The sequence below is a fragment of the Hemitrygon akajei genome, chromosome 3, assembly GCF_048418815.1.
Source record: "Hemitrygon akajei chromosome 3, sHemAka1.3, whole genome shotgun sequence".
In the NCBI taxonomy this organism is placed as follows: Eukaryota; Metazoa; Chordata; class Chondrichthyes; order Myliobatiformes; family Dasyatidae; genus Hemitrygon; species Hemitrygon akajei.
Window position 1 is genome coordinate 108070674 of NC_133126.1, and position 27771 is coordinate 108098444.

Consider the following 27771-nt stretch of genomic DNA (forward strand, 5'->3'; position numbering starts at 1 on the left):
CCCTTCTCCTGTCTCCAGCCCTCGTCCTCTTCTTGGACACCTTGCTCTGGTTCTCGGCCTGCTCTGGATCTCTTCATCTCAAATTGGCAATGAGACATCAACCTACTCAACTTTAGTCCTCCTCTCTCCTCTTTAATCCCCTCCGAATGCACTGCCCCTCAGACAAAAGGAGTGCTGTTGTATTGTCGTGCCCTGACCTCTACCTTGCTGTGGCCAGACAGCAACTCTCAGACACCTCCTCATACATAGCTCTTGAAAAGGACCCCACTCCAGATCATCAGGCCACTAACCTCATCAACTCTGAAGATCTGCCATCTACTGCCACCAACCTCACAGTTCCTTTACCCCAAACTGCTTGTTACTAGCTCCTACCCAACATCCACAAATCTGACTGTCCAGGTAGACCCATTGCTTCTGCCCGTTCCTCCCCAGCTGAACGTATGTCCTTTTACATTCTATCCCCCTTGGTTCAGTCCCCTCCCACCCTCATGTGCGACACTTCACATGCTCTCGATTTCCTAAACAACTTTCAATTCCCTGGTCCTGACCACCTCATTTTCACCATGGATGTCCAATCCCTGTACACTTCTATCCCCCCATCAAGAAGGCCTTAAAGCTCTCTGCTTCTTTCTCAGCAACAGGCCTGACCAGTTCCCCTCCATCTCCACACTTTTCAGTTTGGCAGTACTGATCCTCACCCTCAACAATTTCTGTTTTTGTTCATTGCACTTTCTCCAAACCCAAGGTGTAGCCATAGGCACCTGCATGAGCCCCAGCTATGTCTGCCTTTTTGCTAGCTACTTGGAACAGTCCATGTTCCAAACTTTCTCTGCGAATACTCCCCAGCTTTTCTGTGCTCCAATGATGACAGTGTTGGTGCTGCTTCCTGCACCCATGCTGAGTTTGTCAATTTCATCAACTTTGCCTCCAACTTCCACATTGTGCTTAAATTCACTTGGTAAATTTCAGACTCCTCTGGATTTCACTGTCTCCACCTCTGGAGACAAACTGTCTGCCGATATCTTTTATAAATCTACTGAATATAGTCAAGGTTCCCATGGCTATCTGGACTATACCTCTTCCCACAGATTTCCCTATAAAAATGCTATTCCCTTTTCTCAGTTCCTTCAACTCTGCCGCATCTGTTCCCAGGATGAGGCTTTCCTTTCCAGGACGGCAAAGGTGCCCTCCTCCTCCTTCAAAGATTAGGGTTTCTCTTCCTCCACAGTTGATGCTGCCTCCACCATTATCTCCTCCATTTCCCAGATATCTGTGCTCACCCTGTCTTTCCACTGCCTTACCAGGGGTAGAGTTCCTCTTGTCCTCATCTACCATCCCATGAGCTTCCACATCCATCATATCATTCTCTGTGCCATACACCATCTTCAGCAGGACTCTACCACCAAACACATCGTTACCTCCCCACCCCCCCCCCCCCCCAACACTCGGCTTTTCACAGGGATCTCTGTGATTCCCTTGTATGTTTATCCCTCCCCACTACTTTACCCCTTTAAGACTGTGTTCGTATTTACTGCTTTAAGAACTGTTGCAGAGTTGCCGTATAGCAGTTAACTTCCGGATAAGTTAGTTGTTTGAATACTTTTTGCTATTGTTGAGCAGAGTTTAATAAATGTTTATGTTTGTTTATAAAACTTGTCTCAATTATATATTCATTGTTGCTGGACATGTGACACCCTCACAGTCCCCCGACCTAAGCATCATCAAAAATCTGTGGATAGACTCAAAAGAGCAGCGCATGCAAGACGGCCCAAGAATCTCACAGAACTAAAGCCTTTTGCGAGTAAAAATGGGTGAAAATCCCCCAAACAAGAATTGAAAGACTCTTAGCTGGCTACAGAAAGTGTTTACAAGCTGTGATACTTGCCAAAGAGGGTACTGACCATGCAGGGTGCCCAAACTTTTGCTTCGGGCCCTTTAACTTTTTTGTTATTTTGAAACTGTAAAAGATGGAAATAAAAAAGTAATCTTGCTTAAAATATTAAAGAAATGTGTCATCTTTAACTTTATGCCTTTTGGAAATCAGGTCATCTTTTACTCACTTAACTATTCACAGAAACAGAAATTTTGACCGGGGTGCCCAAACTTTTGCATGCCACTGTATGTACAATTAAGAAAGATTTTAAAAAATAGTAGAAATACTGGAGTCATGATGATCATGATGAAGTCTGCTGGAGAAAGACATTTATACACATGCATAATTCAGAGAGATTGAAGGATAAGGTTACAGGGTGACAAAACGTGACAGGAGCACTTGGAACTAAAAACTAATTCCTTCCGGGAGAAAACAGCACCTGATCTTTCCGCACAGTTCTCCAGCAGTTTAAGGACTAAGTCCAGCCGCACAATTGCTCTTGAAAGTCAGGTATTAACCCTACCTGCCAACAACCAAGCATTGTGATCCTGGTCCCCTTCATGACAGCTTATGAAGAAGCATGTGACTTCCCTCCCAGAGATGATAGGTGTTTGTGCACTCGACTCTTGAAGGCTTGGCCCCATCGTCACAGATGTTTCCAACCACAGCATCTGGAAGGCTGTTCCAAATTCTGATAGCACAGTGAAGGAAGCTTCTATCCAGTGTGTAGCCTCTTGCATCAGGCATAGAAACAGCATGAGCAGGCATAGATAAACTTGATCGTGTGGTGCGCCGTCTCTCATAAGGTGAAGGTAGCATGGCGCGAAGGTCTGCAGAGCTGTGGCTGGTGTGCATTTTGTACAGCATAGTAGCTGCAGCAACCTGTCGTCTGTGGTGTTAGCTACTGATGGCCAGCTTCTCACGAGCTGTGGCTTCATCTACACCTATAATCCTGAGATTATAGGTGTATTTCCAGCATCTGCAGACTTTCTCTTGTTTCTGATTAGATGGGGTGGGATCCTTTCTCCTGCAAGGTATATACTCAGCAGTGTAGGTAACACAAAGGGTCTTCAGATCCAGTTTGGCAGCACTGGCATCAAATGATTGCTGCATACCTACTGATGTTCAGAATTTACTTAAACTACGTAATTAGAGAGGCACACACTCACACTCACACAACTCGAATCTGGGATCCATTCCTGGTCAGCCATGTTACTTATAAAACAATAACAAAGTTATGTTGCCGTGGAATGTATTTTTGGAGCTCAGAGGTTTATGGACAGTTTGGTAGTGTAGTGCAAACACGAGGAAATCTGCAGATGCTGGAAATCGAAGCAACACACACAAAATGCTGGTGGAACGCAGCAGGCCAGGCAGCATCTATAGGAAGAAGCACTGTCGATATTTCAGGCCGAGATCCTTCGTCAGGACTAACTGAAAGGAAAGATAGTAAGAGATTTGGAAGTAGGAGGGGGAGGGGAAAATGCGAAATGATAGGAGAAGACCGGAGGGGGCGGGGTGAAGCTGAGAGCCAGACAGGTGATTGGCAAAAGGGATACAGAGCTGGAGAAGGGAAAGGATCATGGGACGGGAGGCCTAGGGAGAAAGAATTGTGGGGGAGGGGGAATACCAGAGGGAGATGGAGAACAGGCAGAGTGATGGGCAGAGAGAGAAAAAAATGGGGGGGATAATTAAATCAGGGCTGGGGTAAGAAGGGGAGGAGGGACATTAACGGAAGTTAGAGAAATCAATGGTCATGCCACCAGGTTGGAGGCTACCCAGACAGTGTTGTTCCTCCAACCTGAGTGTGGATTCATCTTGACAGTAGAGAAGGCCATGGATAGAAATATCAGAATTGGAATGAGATGTGGAATTATAATGTGTGGCCACTGGGAGATCCTGCTTTCTCTGGCAGACAGAACGTCTCCCAGATGGTCTCCCAGTCTACGTCGGGTCTCACCAATATATAAAAGGCCACACCGGGAGCACGGGACACAGTGTACCACACCAGCCGACTCACAGGTGAAGTGTCGCCTCACCTGGAAGGACTGTCTGGGGCCCTGAATGGTGGTGAGGGAGGAAGTGTAAGGGTAGGTGTAGCACTTGTTCTGCTTACAAGGTGTTGGAAATCCCTCCCCTTTCTTGATCTTTCAGTCTCCATCTCTGGAGACGGCTTATCTACTGATATCTACTATAAGCCTACAGACTCTCACAGCTACCTGGACTATTCCTCTTCCCACCCTGTCTCTTGCAAAAATGCTATCCCCTTCTCACAATTCCAACAACTCTGCCGCATCTGCTCTCAGGATGAGGCTTTTCATTCCAGCACGAAGGAGCTGTCTTGCTTTTTTAAACAAAGGGGCTTCCCTTCCTCCACCATCAACTCTGCTCTCAAGCGCATCTCTCCCATTTCACCCACATCTGCCCTCGCCGCATCCGCACGCCACCCCACTCGGGATAAGGTTCCCCTTGTCCTCACCTACCACCCCACCAGCCTCCGGGTCCAACATATAATTCTCTGTAATTTCCTCCACCTCCAACGGAACCCCACTACCAAGCACATCTTTCCCTTCCCCCCCCCCTTCTGCTTTTCGCAGGGATCGCTCCCTACGCGACTCCTTTGTCCACTCGTCCACCCCCATCCCTTCCCACCGATCTCCCTCCTGGCACTTATCCTTGTAAGCGGAACAAGTGCTACACCTGCCCTTACACTTCCTCCCTCACCACCATTCAGGGCCCCAGACAGTCCTTCCAGGTGAGGCGACATTTCACCTGTGAGTCGGGTGGTGTGGTATACTATGTCCGGTGCTCCCGGTGTGGCCTTTTATATATTGGTGAGACCCGATGCAGACTGGGAGACCGTTTCACTGAATACCTACGCTCGGTCCGCCAGAGAAAGCAGGATCTCCCAGTGGCCACACATTTTAATTCCACGTCCCATTCCCATTCTGATATGTCTATCCATGGCCTCCTCTACTATCAAGATGAAGCCACACTCAGGTTGGAGGAACAACACCTTATATACCGGCTGGGTAGCCTCCAACCTGATGGCATGAACATTAATTTCTCTAACTTCCGTTAATGCCCTCCTCCCCTTCTTACCCCATTCCTGATATATTTATTTTCACCTCCCATCCTTTTTTTCTCTCTCTGCCTATCACTCTTTGCCTGTTCTCCATCTCCCTCTGGTGCTCCCCTCCCTCTTTCTTTCTCCCTAGGCCTCCCATCCCATGATCCTTTCCCTTCTCCAGCTCTGTATCACCTTTGCCAATCACCTTTCCAGCTCTTAGCTTCACCCCACCCCCTCCTGTCTTCTCCTATCATTTCGGATTTCCCCCTCCCACTTTCAAATCTCTTACTATCTTTTTTTTTCAATTAGTCTTGACGAAGGGTCTCGGCCCAAAACGTCGACAGTGCTTCTTGCTATAGATGCTGCCTGGCCTGCTGCGTTCCACCAGCATTTTGTGTGTGTTGCTTGGTTGTGTAGTGGTTAGCACAACGCTATAATGTACCAATGACCCAGGTTTACCGCTGTCTTTAAGAAGTTTGTATGTTTTCTCTGTGACCGCATGGGTTTCCTTTAGGTGCTCTGGTTTCCTCCCATAGTTGAAAGACCTACTGGTAGGTAGGTATGTCATTGTAAATCGTACCATGATTAGGCTAGGGTTAAATCAGGTGATAGCTGGGCAGTGTGGCTCAAAAGGCCAAAAGGGCCTATACTGCACAGTACCTCAATGAAGAAATATACAACTATTGTACTAAGCATTGTGCCTAATGATGGGAAGGTTAGCTGTGGTGGTAGCCACACAGAAGTAAAAAGGTGGGAAGTGATACTGCTTGTGTCTGTAAGTCAACATGTTTTAGGTATAACTCTGATGTACGGCAACCTGCATAGAAATTAGAAGATTGAGCTACATTTTGACCCAGTCAGTTGCTGTTGGTGCTCAGCATTTGTGTGAGCTATATCCCTGTGCCATGTTCTGTCAGCTATTGAAACTCTTTATGCATCTACTCATTGCTGTTGGAGACGGAGCAGTCTTTTCTTTTATATATATCAGTCCCATCAAATTCATGACTGTCATCGCATTTTATCAGATTACCTCTGAATCTACTCTCTGCAGCCCCAGATTTTTTTCACTTTTCCAGTTCTGCTGAAGGGTCACTGACCTGAAATACATAATAATGCATCTCTGTCAGCAGATGCCCCTTGACCTCCTGAATGCTTCCAGCATTCTCTGCTTTTGTTTACAAATTCTATGTACGTGCGCATGTGATCTCGCTCTCTATCTGCCTGTGTCTACCTCCACCCTTCTTTACCTCTATACATCCCTCGCTTTTATATATAACTCTATCTCGATATTCCCCAACACCTTCCCTGTACCCTGCAGCTACTGACAGGCTGTAACTGTTCTTTTTCCAGGTGTATGATTGAGTGTTTACATTAATTTTTCTCCTTAAAGTCTCAGTCTCCTGATATAAGTGCGAGGTACTTCAGGTGTTTCCATACTATTTCATTGTGTGGACATCTTCTCACCCTACATCAACACAGGCACATTTCCCATTAATTCTTTTAGAAGGGAAAATGAATGATGAGGAAGTGTATTGTCAATGTATGCTGAAGGAATTCAAGTTTGGATTTTCCTGTCCTTTGTAAGTCTCAAGAAGACAATACTTGAAAATCTCCTGATTAAATTATGGTATTCTCCACAGTCACTCCACTATATCCTGTCCTATGTCACAACCTCTCATGTCCACCCCCTATTACCAAGCAGACTTCAACTTTCCTGTTTCATTCTCTTCCAAACGGCACATCCCTGGCCAGAGGAGAACTTGAGCTATCCATCAGAATGAGATGGAGATAAAAACAAGCAAGAGAAAATCCACGTAACACACCCCCAATGCTGGAGGATCTCAGCAGGCCAGGCAGTATCTATGGAAGAGTAAACAGTCAACGTTTCAGGCTAAGTGTCATCAGGACTGGAGAAATATAGACGAGGAGTCAGAGTTAGAAGGTGGAAGAGGGAGGAAGAAACACGGTGACAGGTGAAACCTGGAGGAGTGGGTTGAAGAGCTGGAAAGTTGATTGGTGAACGAGATACAGGACCAGAGAAGGGGGAATCCGAGACAAGATGAGAGAAGGAAAAGGGAATTGGGAACATTGAAGGGTGAGAGGCATCGCCAGAAGTTCAAGAAATCGATGTTCATGCCATCAGGTTGGAGGCTAACCAAGGTGTTGTTCCTCCAGCCTGAGTGTGGCCTCATCGTGACAAGTTGGAATGGGAATGGGAAGTGGAAATTAAAATGGGTGGCCACTGGGAGATCCCTCTTTTTCTGACAGATGGAGCATAGGTAGTCAGTGAAGTGGTCTTCCAATCTACATCGGGTCTCAACGTTATACAGCAGGCCACACTGAGAGCACCTGATACTGTAGACGACCCCAGTAGACTCACAGGTGAAGAGTCACCTTAACTGTAAGGACTGTTCAGTGACATGAATGGAGGAGGTGTAGGGCAGGTGAAGCACTTGTTCTGCTTGCAAGGGTAAGTGCCAGGAGGGAGATCAGCGAGGAGGGATGAATGGACAAGGGAGTTCCCTGCAGGAAGTGGGAAGTGAGAGTAAGCGTTCGGCACGGGCTAGAAGGGCCGAGATGGCCTGTTTCCATGCTGTAATTGTTATATGGTTATATGGAGGGAAAGATGTACTTGGTGGTGGTATCCCGTTGGAGATGGTGGAAGTTACTGAGAATTATGTGCTGGACATGGAGGCTAGTGGGGTGGTAGGTGAGGACAAGAGGAACCCTATCCCTGTTAGAGCGTGAAATGGAAGAGATGTGGTTGAGGGAATCATTGATGGTGGAGGAAAGGAAGTCCCTTTCTTTGAAAAAGGACATCTCCTTCGTGCTGGAATGAAAAGCTTCACCCTGAGAACAGTTGTGGAGATGGAGGAATTGAGAGAAGGCATTTATATGAGCAACAGGGTGGGAAGAGGTATTGTCCATGTAGCTTTGAGAGTCATTGAGTTTATACTAGACATCAGTAGATAAGCAGTCTCCAGAGACGGAGACAGAAAGATCAAGAAAGAGGAGGGAGGTGTCTGAAATGGACCAGGTAAGTTTGAGGGCAGAGTGTAAGTTGGAGGCAAAGTTGATGAAGTTGACAAGCTCAGCATGGGTGCAGGAAGCAGCACCAATGCAGTCACTGATGTAGCGTAGGAAAAGTTGAAGAGTGACACCAGTGTAGGCTTGGAACATAGACTGTTCCACGTAGCTGACAAAAAGGTAAGCATAGCTGGGACCCATGTGAGTACACACAGCTACACCTTTGCTTTTAAGAAGTGGGAAGAGCCAAAGGAAAAATATTGAGAATGAGGACAAGTTCGGCCAGATGGAGGAGAGTGGTGAGGGGAACTGGTTGGGTCTGGTGTGCAGAAAGAAATGGAGAGCATTGAGGCCTTCCTGGTGGGGGACGGGAGGTGTGTAGGAACTGGACATCCATGGTGAAAATAAGATGCTCAGGGTCAGGGAACTTGAAATCATTGAAAAGGTCAAGAGCATGTGCAGTGTCACAGATGTAGGTAGGAATGGACTGAACTATGTCAAGGTATGCAGATAAGAGTTCAGTGGGGCAGGAACAAGCAGAAACAATGGGTCCACCTGGACAGGCAGGTTTGTGCATCTTGATGCAGGGGGTAGAAATGGGAGGTGTAGGTTGAGGGGACTGTTGAGATCGGTGGCAGTGGATGGGAGATCCCCAGAGTTAAAAAGGTCAGTGATGGTGTGGGATACAATGGGCTGGTGCTCCTTAGTGGAGTCCTGTTCGAGGGGTAAATAGGAAGAGGTGTCTGACAGTTGTCGCTGGGCCTGAACAAGGAAGAGGTCAGTCCACTAGACTACTATAGCACCCTCCTTATCTGCAGGTGTGAAAGTGAGGTTAGGATTAGTGTGGAGGGAGTAGTTAGCAGAGCGTTCAAAAGGAGCGAGGTTGGAATTGCAGAGAGGAGAAGTGCAGTTAAGACAGTTGATGTCCCGTCAGCAGTTGACAATGAAACGATCCAGAGCAGGCAGAAGACCAGACCGGGTGTCCAGGAAGAGGAGAAGGGTTAAAGATGGGAGAAGGGGTCATTAGTCCTTGCCAAATAAGTAGGCACGGAGACGGAGGCGGTGGAGGAAGAGCTCAGCATCATGGCGGGCGCAAACTCACAGAGCTGCGGGTGCAGGGGGACAAAGGTGAGGCCCTGACTGAGGACAGAGCATTCCACCTCAGACAGGGAAAGGTCAGGGGGGATGGTGAAGATCGGCTCAGATGAGAGCTAGGATCAGAGAGGGGTAGGGGGATTGGTAGTGTCTGAGGGGGAAGGAAGTTTGGGGAAGGTGGGTGGGAGGAAGATGGAGTCTCTGAGGACCCAAGAGCTGCGGAGTGGTGGTGGGGGAATGGGAAATGGGGTTCCAGTGACAGCGCATGAAGTCCTGGCCTGGAGGTGATGTTGGTCAATATCCAGGCTGCATTTGAGGTTGGAGGTTACGCAGTTGGCACCTTGGAGCTGTCCAGGGTCATTGGACCCCTCTTTGATGGTGTTGGAGTCCAGGTTCTGAATCTGCTCGGGATTGTTAGAACTGTTGAGGTTGGCAGCAGGAATCGTGGTCTGGGGACGTCCGTGCCTGCTGGCGTTGGCAACGGCAGGTTGTGTCGTCGGTGGGCGGGCAAACTTCCTGCCTTTCCAGGTGAAGTGATACTTTACCTGCGAGTATGTTGGGGTCATCTACTGTATCCGGTGTTCCCAGCGAGACCTCCTGTATATTGGCGAGACTAGACGTAGATTGGGAGAGCACTTGGCTGAGCACCCATGTTCTGTCTGCCAGAAAAAGTGGGATCTGCCAGTGACCCCCCATTTTAATTGCACTTCCCAATCCCATTCCGACATGTTAGCCCATGGCTTCCTCTGCTGTTGCAAAGAGGCCACATTCAGCTTGGAGGAGCAACACTCTATATTCCATCTGGGTAGCCTCTAACCTGATGACACAAACATCAATTTGAACTTCCAGTAATTGCCCCCTTCCCCCTTTCCCATTCCCAATTCCACCTTATCTCCTTCCCTGCCCATCACCTCCCTCTGGTGCTCCTCCCCCTTTTTCTTTCTTCCATGACCTTCTGTCCTCTCCTATCAGATTCCTCCTTCTCCAGTCCTGTATCTCTCTTCCCTCCTCGCGGTTTCACTTATCACCTTGTGGGTCTTCCTCCCCTTCCCCCACCTTCTTACTCTGACTCCTCATCTTTCTTTCACCAGTACTGAAGAAGGGTCTCAGTCTGAAACATTGACTGTTTACTCATTTCCACAGATGCTACCTGGCCTGCTGAATTCCTCCAGCATGTTGTGTATAATGTAGATTGATAAGCAACAAGGACTTTTGTTTTATTAGCATGGTAATATGCGACAGGTTTGTAAAAGGAGTTGCCAAATCTGACAAATTTACAGCATGACAGTTTGAGGAATCACGGTTTACTAATTCAAGCCTCAGTTTAAGTGCATTATGCTGATCGTGTGAATGAAGAACGATTAAGGTGTGAACTGTCAGAAGAAGCTGGTCACTGATAGGCTGGAAAGGAAGAGAATGGCAAGAAAGGCAAGCTTTATTGGATGAACTGAGGGAACCCTTTTATGAAATTCTGCTGGCAAATTCCTCATCAACCAATTCAGCCTCCAGAACAGCTGGTGCGTTATCGTTACAGGCCGCTACTCTTTCAGCAGGCTGGCTTTAGGTTATCAGCAGTGATGGGCTGGAGTTGAACATGCATTTTGGAGTGGGCAGGGAATCAGAAGGATTGAACTGTGTATTCGGAGTGGTGAGTTTGGGGGAGTTCAGGGGTGACCAGATACTCGGTCAGCAGGAGTGAGCTTGAGATTGTGTGTTGAGTGGATGGAGGTTCCTCAGAGGATGCAGAGCTGCTGTCTCACTGCTCCAGTACATCAACGTTTTAACTCTCCCGAAAGCTCACAGACCCAAAACGTTGACTGTTTCTCTTTCCACAGATGCTGCCTGACTTAATAAGTTTTTCCAGTAGTTATTGCATTTTTGGTATTGGTACTTTGGGTATTCCCAGATATGTTTGTGGCATTTTGGATATCAGCTAAATCTAGGCTTTTTAATGATGACTCCTTGGGTAAATAGCCTTCCATAAGCTTTGTCTCAACTCAGACAATCACTAGAGGACTTTCAGCCTCAGTGAAGCATTTATAGTGCCCTGCACTACTGATCTGGAGAGAAAATGTACCATCAATCATTTCCTGTCAATTCTTCCTGCTTTCTAGCTGGAATAAGTGAGACAACAGTCTTAAAGCAACATTTTCATAATGTCTGTTGAATTCAGCAAGGTTGTTAGGCCAATGTCTGAGAGAAAAGAGGAGAATGAGTCTTTTTTTGAAATCTAAATCATTTAGAATTGTTTCCATTACCAAACGAAAGGATGTTCTGAAATAAAATGAGAAATGCGCTGGAGACATCAGGTCAGGCTGAGTCTGTGTAAAAAGAAGCAGTAAACGTTTTATGTTTAGGACCTTTTGTAAAAGAACAAGTGAGAAAAAAAGTGTTTTGTTGTGATCAGGAGACGGATGCACAATGGGTGAGGTTTATCACACAGGCCTGAGCTGTGAGAAAATCTAGGTTTGTTCCAGTACTGAACTGAGGTTTACTTGACTCTCTCTCTCTCTTTCTCTCTCTGTTTTCCAGCGTGCCATTCTGGGACCTTCAAGGCAAACCAGGGCAGTGAGATGTGTATCCCTTGTCCTGCTAATAGCCGGTCTTTGCATGAGGCATCCAGTGTGTGCAACTGCCGTAACGGATATTACCGAGCAGACTTCGACTTGCCTGAGATGCCATGTACAAGTAAGTAGTATGCTGGCCATTAACAAGTAATGTAGTAATGCTTGAACACCTGGATCAGTGCTCCACTACCTCTTTATTGAAGACTGAATCAACAGTGCTCAAGATTAACACTAGTAGTTAGATTCAACTCTTGAAAAAACAGAATTGCAGACTTGTTGATGTACAAGACCCCTCAATGATGGGATATTTTGCAGGGTTAGTGGTCCTGGTTACAATGTTAGGTAATACCTTGATTTAGGACCATGCTTTATTAATACAGTTTTGCTGATGGGCACTTTATTTTCTCCAGATCTCTTCTAAATCCAAATCTATATGAAAAAGTGTTCTTTTAATTACTTTATACACTTGACAATATACAGTTTCAATCGAGTATTTCATTATGATGTAAAATAAAAATTCAGTTAATTAATAAGTTAGGGTTGTTGTATTAGCCAATAGGATTTGTCTTGTTAACATTTTGGCCAATAAGATGCCCTGGGGTGAAAAAAACCAAAATGGGTGGCCATACTGGAGAAAGAAAGCGGACAACAAATGTGACGGCAGAACGTAGTGAAACGCTCAGAGAACCCAATTCAAAAAGCCAGGTCCAGATGTCAGGAAATCTTCATGCAGACTATGGTTTCAAGGAGAACGTGCAGACAACTTTCAGTTAGCCAACTAGCACGCAACATTGGAGAAAGGGCCAGAGGAGACAGTTTGATGCCTTTTCTGGGACGCAGTGTGGATATTTTAAAATTTTCTTTTGCCTGGACTGGTTGTTCAGCACAGAACTGTTTGGGTTCCGTGATTACACAACTGAAGCAAACAGATTGATTACACTGCATGAGCATCAAATGCATGCACGTTACAGATAGACAAATATGTGACGGACCCTTTTTCTTTAATTTGTTTGGTATAGCTTAAAATATTTTGTCAATACAATTTCAATCTAAATTTATACTGGTGCAAGCTGAATTATTGCTACCTGGTGAACATTAAATTTGCATGGGTGTCTATCAGTATTCATGCAGGTAATTGTCTTATTTTCCATTAGAAAACACATTCAAACTTTTATGTTCTTGTGTTTACTGGAATTATATCCATCCTAGATCCATTTAATTACTGGAAATGGCCTTTTTATCATTATTCATATGCATTGTCGCATTATGTTGCTGTCAGGTAGTATTCACAGTAATAGCTAACTCATTGTGAGCCTGCGGTGAGAGGTTTACAGTTATTATTGGAAATTTTCTGATACCTGTGTGAAAGTGGATTTGTGAAGAATCCTGAGAGTGTTTTCTAAATATATGGCTGACTAGTTGGTTGAACCTCTGTCTTGGAAGAGATTTTTATAGAACTGCTTTCTATTGGTTTACTATTCTCATAAATACTGAAATTCTGTGAAAAGGTCTTTTTTTGTAAATCAATCATTTGTTGCCAAGTATAATTATATTGATGTAGTAAAAAGAATGCAGTGTTACAGTTACAGAGAAAGTGATGAGAAGGTAAATCATGGAACAGAGTTTTAGATACGTATAGCACAGAAGGAGATCTTTCACAGTGGCTGAAAAGGCACTACAGTTGGCCAATCCAGGCTCCAAGTCCCTGGTTTTAAAGGTTATGGCCTATCAACTGTTCACCCCACAAGCATCTGCCACAATTGTATTTTCTAAAAATTTGTCAGCACTTGACTGCAGAGCAGGAGATTGAAGAGTGAGTTGGAGATAATTCCTTGTGGACTTTACGCGCCAGGTTTAAAAACTGAATGGAACCTGTCGGGACTTGTCTGTGAAGCGGGAGATTGCTTAGGTTATTATTAACTTAGCAAGGGCCAATAAAAAGAAGAAATGTGTAATCGGAATGACCATTGTTAGAGTATGCCTGGGTTAGGATGGGAGACTTTGGCTCAGCTGGCTTCAGCAGGAACATGTGGAGGCGAAGAGTGCTGAGTCGTTTGGAATCCGTTAGATGATAGTAGAACTTAAGCTTAAGTTAGAGCCAGAAGTTTAACAAGTTAAGGCAGTGGAATGCTTCTCCTGTAAGATGTGGGATTGTGGGGTACCTAACAGACTCCCTGATGACTACATTTGCAAGAAGTGCATCCAACTTCAGCTCCCGACTTACAAAGTTAATGAACTGGAGCTGGAATCTGATGTACACAAAGCCATCCAGGAAGCTGAAAACATCGTACACCCAGGGTACAGGCTTCGGGTAATATGGGTGAACACCTGGAGAAGTAAGCAGACAGTGCAAGGTTCCCCTGTGGCCATTCCCTTCAGCAGCAAGTGTGCCCCTTTAGATACTGCAGAGGGGGGAGATCAGAATGCAGCAGCAGCAGTCGGGGTAGAGGCACTGTGGCTGGCTCAGAGAAGGGAAAATCAGACAGAGCAATAGTGATAGGTGACCCGATAGTTAGGTGGATGGCAGGAGATTCTGCGGCCATGAAAGAGACACCAGGATGCTGTGTGCTCCCAGTTGCTAGTGTCGTGGATGCCTCTGGGCGACTGCAGAATTTTCTTTATCGGGAACGTGATCAGCATTGGCACCAGTGACATTGGTATAAATGGGGAAGAGGTTTTGCACGGTGAGCATAGGGAGTTAAGAAAGAGCCCTCCAAAGGAGTAGTATCTGCATTACTCCTGGTGTCGTGCAGGAATAGGATGATAGTACAGATGAATGAGTGGCTGAGGAACTGGTGCAAGAGGCAAGACTTTATGTTCTTGGACATTGGAACCTTTACAGGGTCAGGGATGACCTGTACAAGAGGGACAAGTTTCACATAAACTGGAGGGGAGCCAATATTCTCATTGGGAGGTTTGCTAGTGCTACTTGGGAGGGTTTAAACAAATTTGATAGGGGGATGGCAACCAGTGCACCAGGTTAGAAAGTGAAGGGATGGGGAGGAAGATAGATGTCAGAGCCAGTAAAACGGGCAGGAATGATGGGACACAGAGTTTGAAGTGTGTGATTTTTAATGCTGGGAGTATGATGGGGAAAGGTGATGAACTTGGAGCATGGATCAGTACATGAAACTATACTGTTGTAGCCATTACATAGACCTGGTTGAGACAGTGGCAGGAATGGGTAATTGATATACCAGGTTTTCAAAGTTTTAGAAAAGAAAGAGGAGAAGGTAAAAGAGGTGGGGGAGTTGCACTACTAATCAGGGACAATATCACAGCTGCACTAGGAGGAGGAAGGGTCAGTCTATGTGGGTAAAACTGAGGAAGAGAAAAGGTGCAAGCACTTTGGTAGGGTTGTACTACAGACACCCTAGTAGCCACCAGGACATTGAGGAACAGACATACTGGCAGATGAAGGAAAGCTACGAAAACAATAGGGTTGTTGCCATGGGGTCGTCCATTTCCCTGATATAAACTGGACCTTTGCGTACATGAGGTTCAGATGGGGCAGAATTTGTTAGGTACGTTTCTTAAATCAATATGTGGGTAGTCCAATAAGTGGAAGGGCTGTACTGGACTTGATGTTGGGTAATGAGTCTGGTCAGCTAACTGACCTTTCAGTTGATGAGCAGTTAGGGAACTGTGATCACAACTCCTGAAGCTTTAATATAGCTGTAGATAAGGTTAACAGTGGACCTTTCAGGAGAGTATTAAATTGGAGCAGGACAAATTACAAGACCATTAGGCAGGAAGTAGGGACAGTTAATTAGGAACAGCTGTTTTTGAGCAAGTCTGCATCTGACATGTGGAGGGTGTTTAAAGACCCGCTACACAGAGCACAGGACAGGTATGTTTCAGTCAGGGCAAGGATGACAAGATAAGAGAACCTTGGATGCTGAGGGTGGTGATGAATTTAGTCAAGTTAAAAGGAAGTATGTAACTCATGGGAAGCTAGAATCAGATGGAAGCATTGAAGATTCCAAAGAAGCCAGAAAAGAACTCAAGAAAATTAAGTAAGTCAGGAGGATCCATGAAAAGCTCTTGGCAAGTGGGATTGAAGAGAATCCTAAAATAATCTATGTTAAGAGCATGTTAAGAGGATAACTAAGGAGAGGGTAAGACCACTCAAGGATAAAGGGGGAAACATTTGCTTGGATGGGAAGGATGTGGGTGAGGTCCTTAATCAGTGCTTTACATCAAGATTTACAAAGGAAATGGACATGAAGTGTAGGGAGATAAGTGCTGAGCAGATTGATATGCTGGAGCAATTAAAGGTAAAGAAGGGGTTAGTGTAGTCTTAAAAAGCATTAAGGTGGATAAGTTCCCAGGACCTGATAGAATATTCTCCAGGTTACTGTGAGAAGCAAGAGAAGTGAATGCTGAGGCCTTGACCAATATCTTTGTAACTGCTCTAGCCATAGGCGAGATCTTGGAGGAGTGGAAATTAGCTATTTTTAAAATTTATTCATTTACGGTATGTGTGCTTCGCCAGTTAAGCCAGCATGTATTGCCCATCCGTAGTCCTTGAGAAGGTGGCGATGAGCTGCCTTGTTGAACCGCTGCAGTCCCTGAGGCGTAGGCCCACCCACAGTGCCGTTGGGGAGGCAATTCCATCATTTTGACCCAGTGACAATGAGGGAACGGCGATATGTTTCCAAGTCAGGATGGTGAGGGACTTGGAGGGGGATTTCCAAGTGGTGGTGTTCCCAGGTATCTGCTGTTCTTGTCCTTCTAGATGGTAGTGGTTGTGGGTCTGGAAGGTGCTGCCGTACGAACTTTGGTGTGTTGTTGCAGTGCATCTTGTAGACAGTACTGTCGTTGGTGGAGGGATTGAGTCATTGTGGAAGGGGTACCAATCAAGTGGGCTGCCTTGTACCGAATGGTGTCAAGCTTCTTGATTGTTGATGGAGCTGCACTCATCCAGGCAAGTGGCGAGCTAATGGAGAAGGGAACATGGGATAATCCTGGAAACTATAGGCTGGTGAGTCTCAAAGTCAGTGGTCTGGAGAGTCTCAATGTCAAGGGTAGGGAAGTTACTGGGGAGAATTCTTAGAGATAGGATATATATGCACCTGGTCTAATTAGGGAGAGCCAGCATGGCTTTAGAGCCTGAGCCATAGAACTCTGCAGCACAGAAAGAGGCCCTTTGGCCCATCTAGTCTATAATGAACCATTAATCTGCCTAGTCCCATTGATCTGCACCTGGACCATAGGCAATAGACAATAGGTGCAGGAGTAGGCCATTTGGCCCTTCAGGCCAGCACCGCCATTCAATGTGATCATGGCTGATCATCCTGCCATGGCTGTTCCTGCCTTCTCCCCATATCCCTTGACTCCGCTATCTTTAAGAGCTCTATCTATCTCTTTCTTGAAAGCATCCAGAGAATTGGCCTCCACTGCCTTCTGAGACAGAGCATTCCATAGATCCACAACTCTCTGGGTGAAAAAGTTTTTCCTCAACTCTGTTCTAAATGGCCTACCCCTTATTCTTAAACTGTGGCCTCTGGTTCTGGACTCCCCCAACATTGGGAACATTTTTCCTGCCTCTAGCGTGTCCAATCCCTTAATAATCTTATATATTTCAATCAGATCCCCTCTCATGCTTCTAAATTCCAGTGTATACAAGCCCTCGCTCCAATCTTTCAACATATGACAGTCCCGCCATCCCGGGAATTAACCTCGTGAACCTACGCTGCACTCCCTCAATAGCAAGATTGTCCTTCCTCAAATTTGGAGACCAAAACTGAACACAATACTCCAGGTGTGGTCTCACCAGGGCCCTGTACAACTGCAGAAGGACCTCTTTGCTCCTATACTCAACTCCCCTTGTTATGAAGGCCAACATGCCATTAGCTTTCTTCACTGCCTGCTGTACCTGCATGCTTACTTTCAGTGACTGATGAACAAGGACACCTAGCCCTCCATATCCTTCCCATTCATGTACCGATCCAAATTTCTCTTAGATATTGAAATCAAATTCACATCATTACTTGCACAGGCAGCTTCTTCCACACTCTTGTGACCCTCTGAGTGAAGAAGTTTCCTCTCATGTTCTCCTTAAACATTTCACCTGTCACCCTTAACCCATGACCTCTAGTTGTAGTCTCACCCAACCTCAGTGGAAAAGCCTGCTTGTACTTACCCTATCTATACTACTCATAATTTTGTATACCTCTATCAGATCTCCTCGCGATCGTCTACATTCTTGGAAATAGCATCCTAACCTATTCAACCTTTTTCCCTATAACTCAGGTTCTCGAGTCCTAGCAACATCGTTCTAAATGTTCTCTGCACTCTTTCAGTCTTATTTTACATCTTTCTTGAGGGTAGGTGAACAAAATTGTATACGATACTCCAAATTAGGTTTCACCAACATCTTATACAATTTAAACATTGATAAATGCCAGAAGCTTTCTTTATGACCCTACCAACCTGTGACTCTACTTTCAAGAAATTATGGACCTGTATTTCTAGTCCTATTGTTCTACCACACTCCCCAGTGCCATACCGCTCACTGTGTAAGACCTACCCTGGTTGATCCTCCTGAAGTGGAACACCTCGCACTTGCCTGCATTAAATTCTATCTGCCATTTTTCAGCCCATTTTTTTCCAGCTGGTCCAGATCCCTCTGCAAGTCATGATAACCTTCCTAACTTTCCACCACACCCTAATCTTGGTACCATCCACAAATTTGCTCATGCAGTTTATCACATTACCATCTAAATCACTGATAAAGATGACAGCACCAATCCTTGTGGCACACCACGTGTCACAGGCCTCCAGTCAGAGAAGTAACCATCTACTGTCATTCTCCGGCATCTGCCCTGAAGCTAATGTCTAATCCAATTTACTACCTCATCTTGAAGCCCAAATGACTGACCCTTCTTAACCAACCTGTAAAGCAGGACCTTGACAAACGCCTTGCTATAATCCACGTAGACAACATCCACTGCATTGCCATGATCAACTTTCTTGGTAATTTCCTCAAAAAACTCTACAAGATTGGTTAGACATGACCTACCATACACAAGGCCCTGTTGACTATCCCGTATCAGTTCCTTCTATCCAAGTACTTGTATACCCATTCCCTCGGAATACATTCCAATAACATTCCCAGTACTGATGTCAGGTTCACCAGTCTATAATTTCTCAGTTTATTCTTAGAGACTTTCTTAAACAATGGAACAACATTAACTGTCCTCTATACCTCCAGCACCTCATCTGTGGCTAAGGACGTTTTAAATATCTTTGCTCGGGCCCCTGCAGTTTCTGCACAAGCCTTTCACTGGATCAGAAAGAACACTTTCTCAGGCCCTGGGGATTTATCCATCTAAATTTGTCTCAAGACAGCAAACACCTCCTCCTCTGTACTCTGTATAAGACATGGCTGCCGCTTTGCTTAACCTCTGATTCTTTGTCCTTACCTTGAGTAAATACAGATTTTAAAAATCCATTTAAGGTCTCCCCCATCTCTTTTGGCTCTGTGCACATTACCACTCTGATCTTCCAGAGGACCAATTTGATCCCTTGTAATCCTCTTGCTCTTAACATATTTGTGGAAGCCCTTAGGATTCTCCTTCACCTTGTCTGCTAGAGCAACCTTATGCCTACTTTTAGCCCTCCCAATTTCCTTCTTAAGAGTTTTCTTGCATTTCTTATACTCAAGAACCTCATTTGTTCCTGCCTGGCTTTACTTGATATGCACCTCCTTTGTTTCATAACCAGGGCCTCAATATCTGTTGAAAAGCAAGTTTCCTTAAAACTGTTATTCTTGCCTTTTAGACTGACAGGAATATACAAACTCTGTTCTCAAAATTTCACTTCTGAAGGCTTCCCACTTACTAAGTACACCTTTGCCAGAAAGCAGTCTGTCATAATTCACACTTGTCAGATCCTTTCCGATACAATCAAAATTGGCCTTTCTCCAATTTAGGATCTCAGACGGAGGACCAGACCTATCCTTCTCCATAATTATTTTAAAACTGATGGCATTATGCTTACTAGATGCAAAGTGTTTTCCCTACATAAACTTCTGTTACCCGCCCTGTCTGATTCTCTAATAGGAGTCTAGTATTGCACTCTCTTAGTTAGGATTTCTACATACTGATGAAGGAACCTCTCCTGAAAACATTTGACAAACTATCCATCTCGTCCTTTTACAGTATGGGAGTCCCAGTCAATATGCAGGAAGTTAAAATCACCTGCTATTGCAACCATATGTTTCTTGCAACAGTCTACAATCTCTACAAATTTGCTCCTTTAAACCCCATAAACTGTTGGGTGGTCTATAATAGAATTTCATTAATGTGGTCATGCCTTTCTTATTCCTCAGTTCTACACATTAATCCTCACTAGACGAGCTCTGCAAACTGTCCTGACTTTGTGCACGGCAAGTCATATCTTACACTTGATTGAGTTTTTTGGTGAGTGGACAAGGGTGATTGAAGGTAGAGTTGTGGATATTATCTACATGGATTTTAGGAAAGGTGTTTGACAAGGCCCCTAATGGGAGGCTCATCCAGAATATTAAGATACATGGGATCCATGTTGACTTAGCAGTTTGGATTCTGAAGTGGCTTGTCCATAGCAGAGAGAGTGTAGTGATTGAAGGGACTTATTCTAGCTGGAGGTCCATTTGTGTTCTGCAGGGATCTGTACTAGGACCTCTGCTGTATGTGATGTATATAATTAACATGAATGAAAATGTTGATGGCTGTGTTAGTAAGTTTGTAGATGATATGAAGATTGATGGTGTTGCGGATAGCATAGAAGATTGACAAATTGACAAACAGTTTGCAGATATGGGCGGAGAAATGGCAGAAGGAGTTTAACCAATCATGCATTGTTGTCCCTTGGTAGGAAAAGTGCAAAGAGACGGTAAGGGCAAGATCTTTAATAGTGTTGAGGATCAGAGATATATTGGCCTCCAGGTTCATTGCTCCCTGAAAGTGGCTCCACAGGTTGATAGGGTAGTTAAGAAGTAAATAAAGCTTACCTTTATTGTCTAAGGCTTGAGTTGAAAAGCTAGGAAGTTATGTTGCAGCTTTATAAACCTCTAGTTAGGCTGCATCCGAAGTATTACATACATTTCTGATCATTCCATTATCGGAAGGACATTGGATCCAGAAGAGGTTTATGAGATGCTGCCTGGACCTTAGGGCATGTGCTATAATGAGAGGTTGGACAAACTTAAGTTGTTTTCTCTGGAGTGGCAGAAGCTGAATGCATTTAAGATGCGAGGGGGTTAATTTCAAAGGAGATGTGAGGGGCAATTTTTTTTTTACAGAGAGAGTAGTAGGTGCCTGTAACACACTGCCAGGGGTGATGGTAGTGGCAGAAACATTAGTGACTTATAAGAGATGTTTAGATAGGCACACAAATGTGAGGAGAATGGAAGGACATAGGCATTGTGCAGGCAAAAGAGATTAATTAGCCATTTGATTACTAGTTTAATTAATTCAGCACAGCATTGTGGGCTGAAGAGACTGTTCTGTTCCTGTGCTGTACTGTTCTATGTAATTTGTTTTCAGGCCAAATTTACCCTGACCACTAATTCCATTCCTGTTCCTGACAACTGCCTTAGCTGAAAGAGGCTTGTTGGTGATAACACTGGTTTTGAGTGGTATTATTAGCAAGTTTGAATTACACCAAAACTGGTGGTACGGTGCTCAGTGAAGAACATTGTCTGAGGTCACAACAAAATTAGATCAAGTGGGAAAGTATGCAAAGGGATGGCAGATGGAATTTAACAAGTGCGAGAGTATACATTTTGGGAAATTCACCAGGTCAGGGCCCTCAGGAGTAATGTACAACAAAGACACCTTGGGGTACAGCTACAATATTCCTTGAAAGTGGCTGAGATAGGGTAGTAAAGAAGGTACATGTCCCATTTGTCTTCATCTGAAGAGAGGCTGAGTGCATGTGTTGAAATGTCTTGATACAGTTGCATAGAACATTAGTGAGATTGCATCTGGAATATTTCATACCATCCTGGTTACCATAAACATATAAATAAACCATTAAATAAGAAGAGTATACAGTACCTATAAAAATATTCACCCCTCTTGCAAGTTTTCATGTTTTATTGCTTTAGAACATGGATTTAATTTGGCTTTTTTGACACTGATCAACAGAAAAGACTCTTTTGTGTCAAAGTGAAACATTTCTAGAAATTGGTTTAAATTTATTTCACTTATTAAATACAAAATAATTGATTGCATAATTACTTCACCCCCTTCAAGTCAGTATTCAGTAGATGCACCTTTCACAGCAATTACAGCCTTGAGTCTGTGTGGACAGGTCTCTATCAGCTTTGTACATCTGGACACTGCAATCTTTCCCCATTCTTCATTACAAAACTGCTCAAGCTCTGTCAGATCGTAAGTGAACAGCCCATTTCAAATCCAGCCAAAAATTCTCAATTGGATTGAGGTCTGGACTCTTACTTGGCCACTCCAGGACATTAACTGTGTTGTTTTTAAAGCCATTCCTGTGTAGCTTTGGCTTTATGCTTGGGGTCATTGTCTTACAAGAAAACAAATCTTCTCCTAGGTCAGAGTTCTCTTGCAGACTTCATCAGTTTTTTCTCCAGGATGTTGCTGTATTAATTTTTCCCTGTACCTTCACAAGCCTTCCAGGGCCTGCTGCAGAGTGAAGCATCCCCACAGCATGATGTAGCCACTGCTATGCTTCACAGTAAGGATGTTGTGCTTTTAACGATGTGCCGTGTTTGGCTTATGCCAAACATAGCATTTAGTCTGATGGCCAAAAGACTCAATTTTGGTGACATCAGACCATAGAACTTCCTACTAGTTGACTTCAGAGTCTCCCACAAACCTTCTGGCAAACTCTAGCGAGATATCATGAGAGTTTTTTTTCAACAGTTGATTTCTCATTGCCACTCTCCCACAAAGCTGTGACTGGTGAAGCATCCAGACAACAGTTGTTGTATGCAAAGTCTCTCCCATCTCAGCCACTGAAGCTGGTAACTCCTCCAGTGATGTCATAGGTCTCTTGGTGGCCTTCCTCACTAGTGCCTTTCTTACACGGTAACTCAGTTTTTGACGACAGCCTGCAAGAGGTAGATTTACAGCTGTGCCATATTCTTTCCATTTCCTGATGATTGACTTAACTATACTCCAAGAGATATTCAGCAACTTGGCAATTTTCTTGTATCCATCTCCTGACTTGTGCTTTTCAGTAATCTTTTTGCAGAGTTGCTTGGAGTGTTCTTTTGTCTTCATGGTGCAGGTTTTGCCAGGAAACTGACTCATCTTTCAGCTGCAGCTGTATTTTTACTACATTCAATTGAAACACCTTAATTGCACACAGGTGATCTCCATTTTTTAAATAATGTGACTTCTAAAACCAATTGACTGCACCAGTAATGATTTCATGTGTCATTTTAAAGGGGATGAATACTTATGCAATAGATTATTTTGTGTTTTATTGTTCTAATTAATTTAGATCACTTTGTAGGGGTCTGTTTTCACTTTGATAGTAAAGAGCCTTTTTCTGTTGATCAGTGTCTTAAAAAAACAAATTAAATCCACTGAGATTCAATGTTGTAACAATAAAGCATGAAAACTTCCAAGGGGGTGAATACTTTCTATAGGCACTGTAATTAAGCTGGAGAGAGTGCAGAAAAGATTTACAATGATATTGCAGGGACCTGCCAGATAATCAGGGACTGATTTCCCTGGAGTGAAAGAGGCTAAGGGATGACCTTACTGAGGGTTTATAAAATCATGAGGGGAATAGGTAAGTGGAATGCCATAGTCTTTTCCCCAGGGTCGTCATTATCATCAGCCACCAGAGTGAGTATCAGTGCATTAGGGAGGCACAGTCAAAAAGAGTAGCAAATACAGCACTGAAAGTGTTATATCTCAATGCACAGAATCTAAGAAATAAGGTGGATGATCTTGTTGCATTATTACAGATTGTCAGGTATGATGTTGTGACCATCACTGAATTGTGGCTGAAGGAGGGTTGTAGTTGGGGATTGAATGTCCAAGGTTACACATTGTATCAGAGGGATAGGAAGGTGGGCGGAGACGGTGGTGTGGCTCTGCTGTAAAGAATGGCATCAAATCAGTCGAAAGATGTGACGTAGGATTGGAAGATGTTGAATCCTTGTGGGTTGAGTTAAGAAACTGCAAGGGTAAAAGGACCCTGATGGCAGTTATATACAGGCCTCCCAACAATAGCTGTGATGTAGACCACAGATTACAATTGGAGATCACCTACACTGGTTTGGGTGTTATGTAATTAACCAAAGGAGATTAGGGAGCTTAAGGTAAAAGAATATGCTTAGGAGGCGGTGATCACAATGTGATTGAGTTCAACTTAAAATTTGATAGGGAGAAAGTAAAGTCTGACATAGCAGTATTTCAGTGGAGTAAAGGACATTACAGTGAGAGAGGAGTTGACCAAAGTAAATTACAAGGAGATGTTGGCAAGGATGACAGCAGAGTAGCAATGTCGTGAGTTTCTGGGAAAAATGAGGAAAGTGCAGGATAGATGTATTCCAAAAAATGAAGAAATAGGCAAATAGCAAAATTGTATAACTGTGGCTGACAAGACAAGTCAAAGCTAATGTAAATGTAAAAGACAGGGCATACAACAAAGCCAAAATTAGCAGGAAGGTAAAGGATTGGGAAGCTTTTAACACTTAAAAGAATCACCAGGAGGGACAAGATGAAATATGAAAGCAAGCCAGCAAACAATATCAAAGTGGATAGTAAAAGTTTTTTCGAATATGTAAAAAAATAAAAGAGAGATGAGATATGCATATAGGACCACTAGAAAATGAGGCTGGAGAAATAATAACGGGGGACAAAGAGATGGCAGATGAGTATTTTGCATTAGTCTTCACTATGGAAGACACTAGCAGTGTGCCAGATGTTGAAGGGCATGTGGGAAGAGAAGTGAGTGCAGTTACTATTACAAGGGAGAAGATGCTTAAAGATCTGAAAGACCTAAAGGTACATAAGTCACCCAGACCAGATGAACTGCACCCTAGGGTTCTGAAAGATTTGCGGTAGAGTTTGTGGAGGCTTTAGTAATGATCTTTCAAAAATTATTGGACTCTGGCATGGTGCCAGAGGACTGGAAAATTGCAAATGTCACTCCACTCTTTGAGAAAGAAGGAAGGCGCAGAAAGGAAATTATAGACCAGTTAGCCTGATCTCAATGGTTGGGAAGATGGTGGAGTCAATTATTAAGGATGAGGTTCTGGAGTATTTGGTGACATAGGACAAGATTGGACAAAGGCAGCATGGTTTCCTAAAGGGAAAATCTTGCTGATGAAACTGTTGGAATTCTTTGAGGAGATTACAAGTAGGATGGATAAAGGGGATGCAGTGGATGTTGTATATTTGGACTTTAAGAAGGGCTTTGACAAGGTGCCACACATGAGTCTGTTTACCAAGTTAAGGGCTCATGGTTATACAGAAAAGTTACTAACATGGTTAAGAGCATTGGCTGATTGGTAGGAGGCAGTGAGTGGGAATAAAAGGCTCCTTTTCTGGTTGGCTGCCAGTGACTAGTGGTGTTCCGCAGGGGTTGGTGTTGGGACCACTTTTTTTTATGCTGTATATAAATAATTTAGATGATGGAATCAATGGCATTGTTGCCAAGTTCGCTGATGAAATGAAGATTGGTAGAGAGGTAGGTAGTGTTGTGGAAACAGGAAGGCTGCAGAAAGACTTAGATTAGGAGAATGGGCAAGAAAATGGAAAATGAAATACAATGTTGGAAAATGCACGGTAATGCACTTTGTTCATAGAAATAAATGTGCAGACAATTTTCTGAAAAGGGAGAAAATCCAAAAATCTGAGATGCAGAGGGACTTGGGAGTCCTTGTGCAGAACACCCTAAAGATTAACTTGCAGATTGAGTCAGTGGTGAGGAGGGCAAATACAATGTTAGATTAATTTCTGGACGTCTAGTATACAAGAGCAGGGATGTAATGCTGAGGATTTAGAAAGGCACTGGTGAAACCTCACCTTGAGTATTGTGAACAATTTTGGGCTCTTCATCTAAGAAGATATGTGTGGCATTGGAGAATGTTCAGAGGAGGTTCACAAGTATCATGTCCTAGGAAAGGTTCCACTGCTAATGTAATGGTTTCTCTGTAGCAGCAGTGTGTTTGGGTTTTGACTAGAGATAACAGAGGCTTTGGAATGTGCGATGTCCCACGATGGGAGTGGCTTTTTTCTTTTTTGTGTGCCTGAGAGCAAGGGATTTGTGGGCTTTTGTTTGGGAGAAGATGGAGAGAGAAGATGCTGGAACGGGGAAGACGTAGATTGCAGGACTGAGCGGAGTTGGAATGGGGTTGGGAGTCAACATCTGGGGGAGAATCGATAGAGAACGAACAGATGGGGAAAACCATGAGCTCCAACATGCACAACAGACTGTTACATTAAAATGGGTCCTTTTTCTTTTTGTTTTCTTTACTAAACATATAGTCAAATTGAGAATTATTAACCTCAATCGTTTAATTACATTTTGTGTACTGTTTATTATTTTGTGGTACTGATTTGTAACGGGACACATCCACCCAAACAAGATTTCTCAAGTTTGGCCGGGCCAGAGGCTATCGCCCCCTCCCCCCCCCACCCTCCAGAGGGCTGGCTGAAACTGAGGGTTACACAAGGGTGATTCTGGGGAATGAAGGGGTTATCATATGAGGAACATTTTGTTGGCTCTGGGTCTGTACTCACTGGAATTTAGAAGAATGAGGTAAGGATCTCATATTTACCTTTCAAATGGTGAAAGGCCTATTCAGAGCAGATGTGGAAAGGATGTTTCCCATGGTGGGTGTGTCTTGGACAAGAGGGCATAGCCTCGGTATAGTGGGGCATCCATTTAAAACAGAGATGCGTAGAAATTTCTTTTGCAGAGGGTGGTGAATTTGTGGAATTTGTTACGATGGGCAGCTGTGGAGGCCAGGTTGTTGGGTGTATTTAAGGCAGAGATTGGGCAAGGCATCAAAGATTACGGGGAGAGGGCCAGGGAGTGGGGCTGAGAAGAGGATAAAAGGATCAGCCATGATTGAATGGCAGAGAAAACTCGATGGGCCCAATGGCTTAATTCTGCTTCTATGAATTATGGACTTATGTACCGTGTTGTGTGACGTGGGTGTTTATAGTATTTCACTTTATTTGTTCTTGGCAAATTTTTTTACAGAAGTGGTTTGCCATTGCCTTCTTCTGAGCAGTGTCTTTACAAGATGGGTGACCTCAGCCATTATCAATACTCTTCAGAGATTGTCTGCCTGGTGTCAGTGGTTGCATAACTACGACTTGTGAGATGCACCACTGCTCATACGACTATCCTGCCTGCTACCATGGCTTCACGTGACACTGATTGGAGGGTGAAGCAGGTGTTACACCTTGCCAAGGCTAGTGGAAGGAAGTGGCATCTGGCACCTCATTTGGTGGAGATGTATCTCCACCCCACCACCAGATTCACCTGGGTAGGGTAGTTAAAACTAGATGGCATAGGTTTAAGGTGAGAAGAGGGGGGACCTCAGGGACAAGATTTTCACACACAAGGTGGTGTGTATATGGAACAAGCTAACTAAAGAAAAGATAATGGCAAGTACAACTGAAATGATTGAAGGACATTTGAGCAAAGACATGTTTAGAAAAGGTTTGGATGCATATGAGTAAAAAACAAGCAAATGGGTGCTTAGGAAGGCCACTTTGTCAATGTGGACCAGTCGGGCTGAAAGGCTCATTTCCATACTGTAGATTTCTATGACCTTGAACTTGTTGGAGGTGCAGATGTAGATATGAGCATATGCCAGTATTTACATGGTGTATGATTCTGTCAGTTAATTAATATGTGCAGTATGTACCTTTATGCCTATGTGTGTGTTCTTGTGTGTAATCTCATATATATGTGCTGAGTATTTACATTGTGTATGTAAGCTCGTGTTTGCGTCAACATGCATGGGTATCTACAGGGTGTGCATAAGAGTGTCATATAAATGTGTATGCTTTCATATGGATGCTTGTTCTTGTTTAAGCACATACATTTTAGTATAACCTAGAGTAAATCTTTATGGAGGTATACACTTGTAGCTATGCACTAGTGTTTGCACTGTCAGTGTATGTCTACACTTGCATATG

At 44.1% G+C, this 27771-nt stretch overlaps 1 protein-coding gene across 5 annotated transcripts in view; it reads left to right on the forward strand.

The window, feature by feature from the left end:
* Window positions 1–27771, forward strand: part of ephb1 (EPH receptor B1) — a 649893-nt gene that overhangs the window by 353450 nt on the left and 268672 nt on the right. For all 5 annotated transcript variants that reach the window (XR_012098311.1, XM_073040563.1, XM_073040562.1 and 2 more), the window contains exon 4: window positions 11598–11753. Coding sequence is in view for 4 of the 5 variants with exons in the window: in XM_073040563.1 (XP_072896664.1) it covers window positions 11598–11753 (156 nt within the window). In the remaining variant the exon portion in view is untranslated. The remainder of the gene's footprint in view (window positions 1–11597; window positions 11754–27771) is intronic.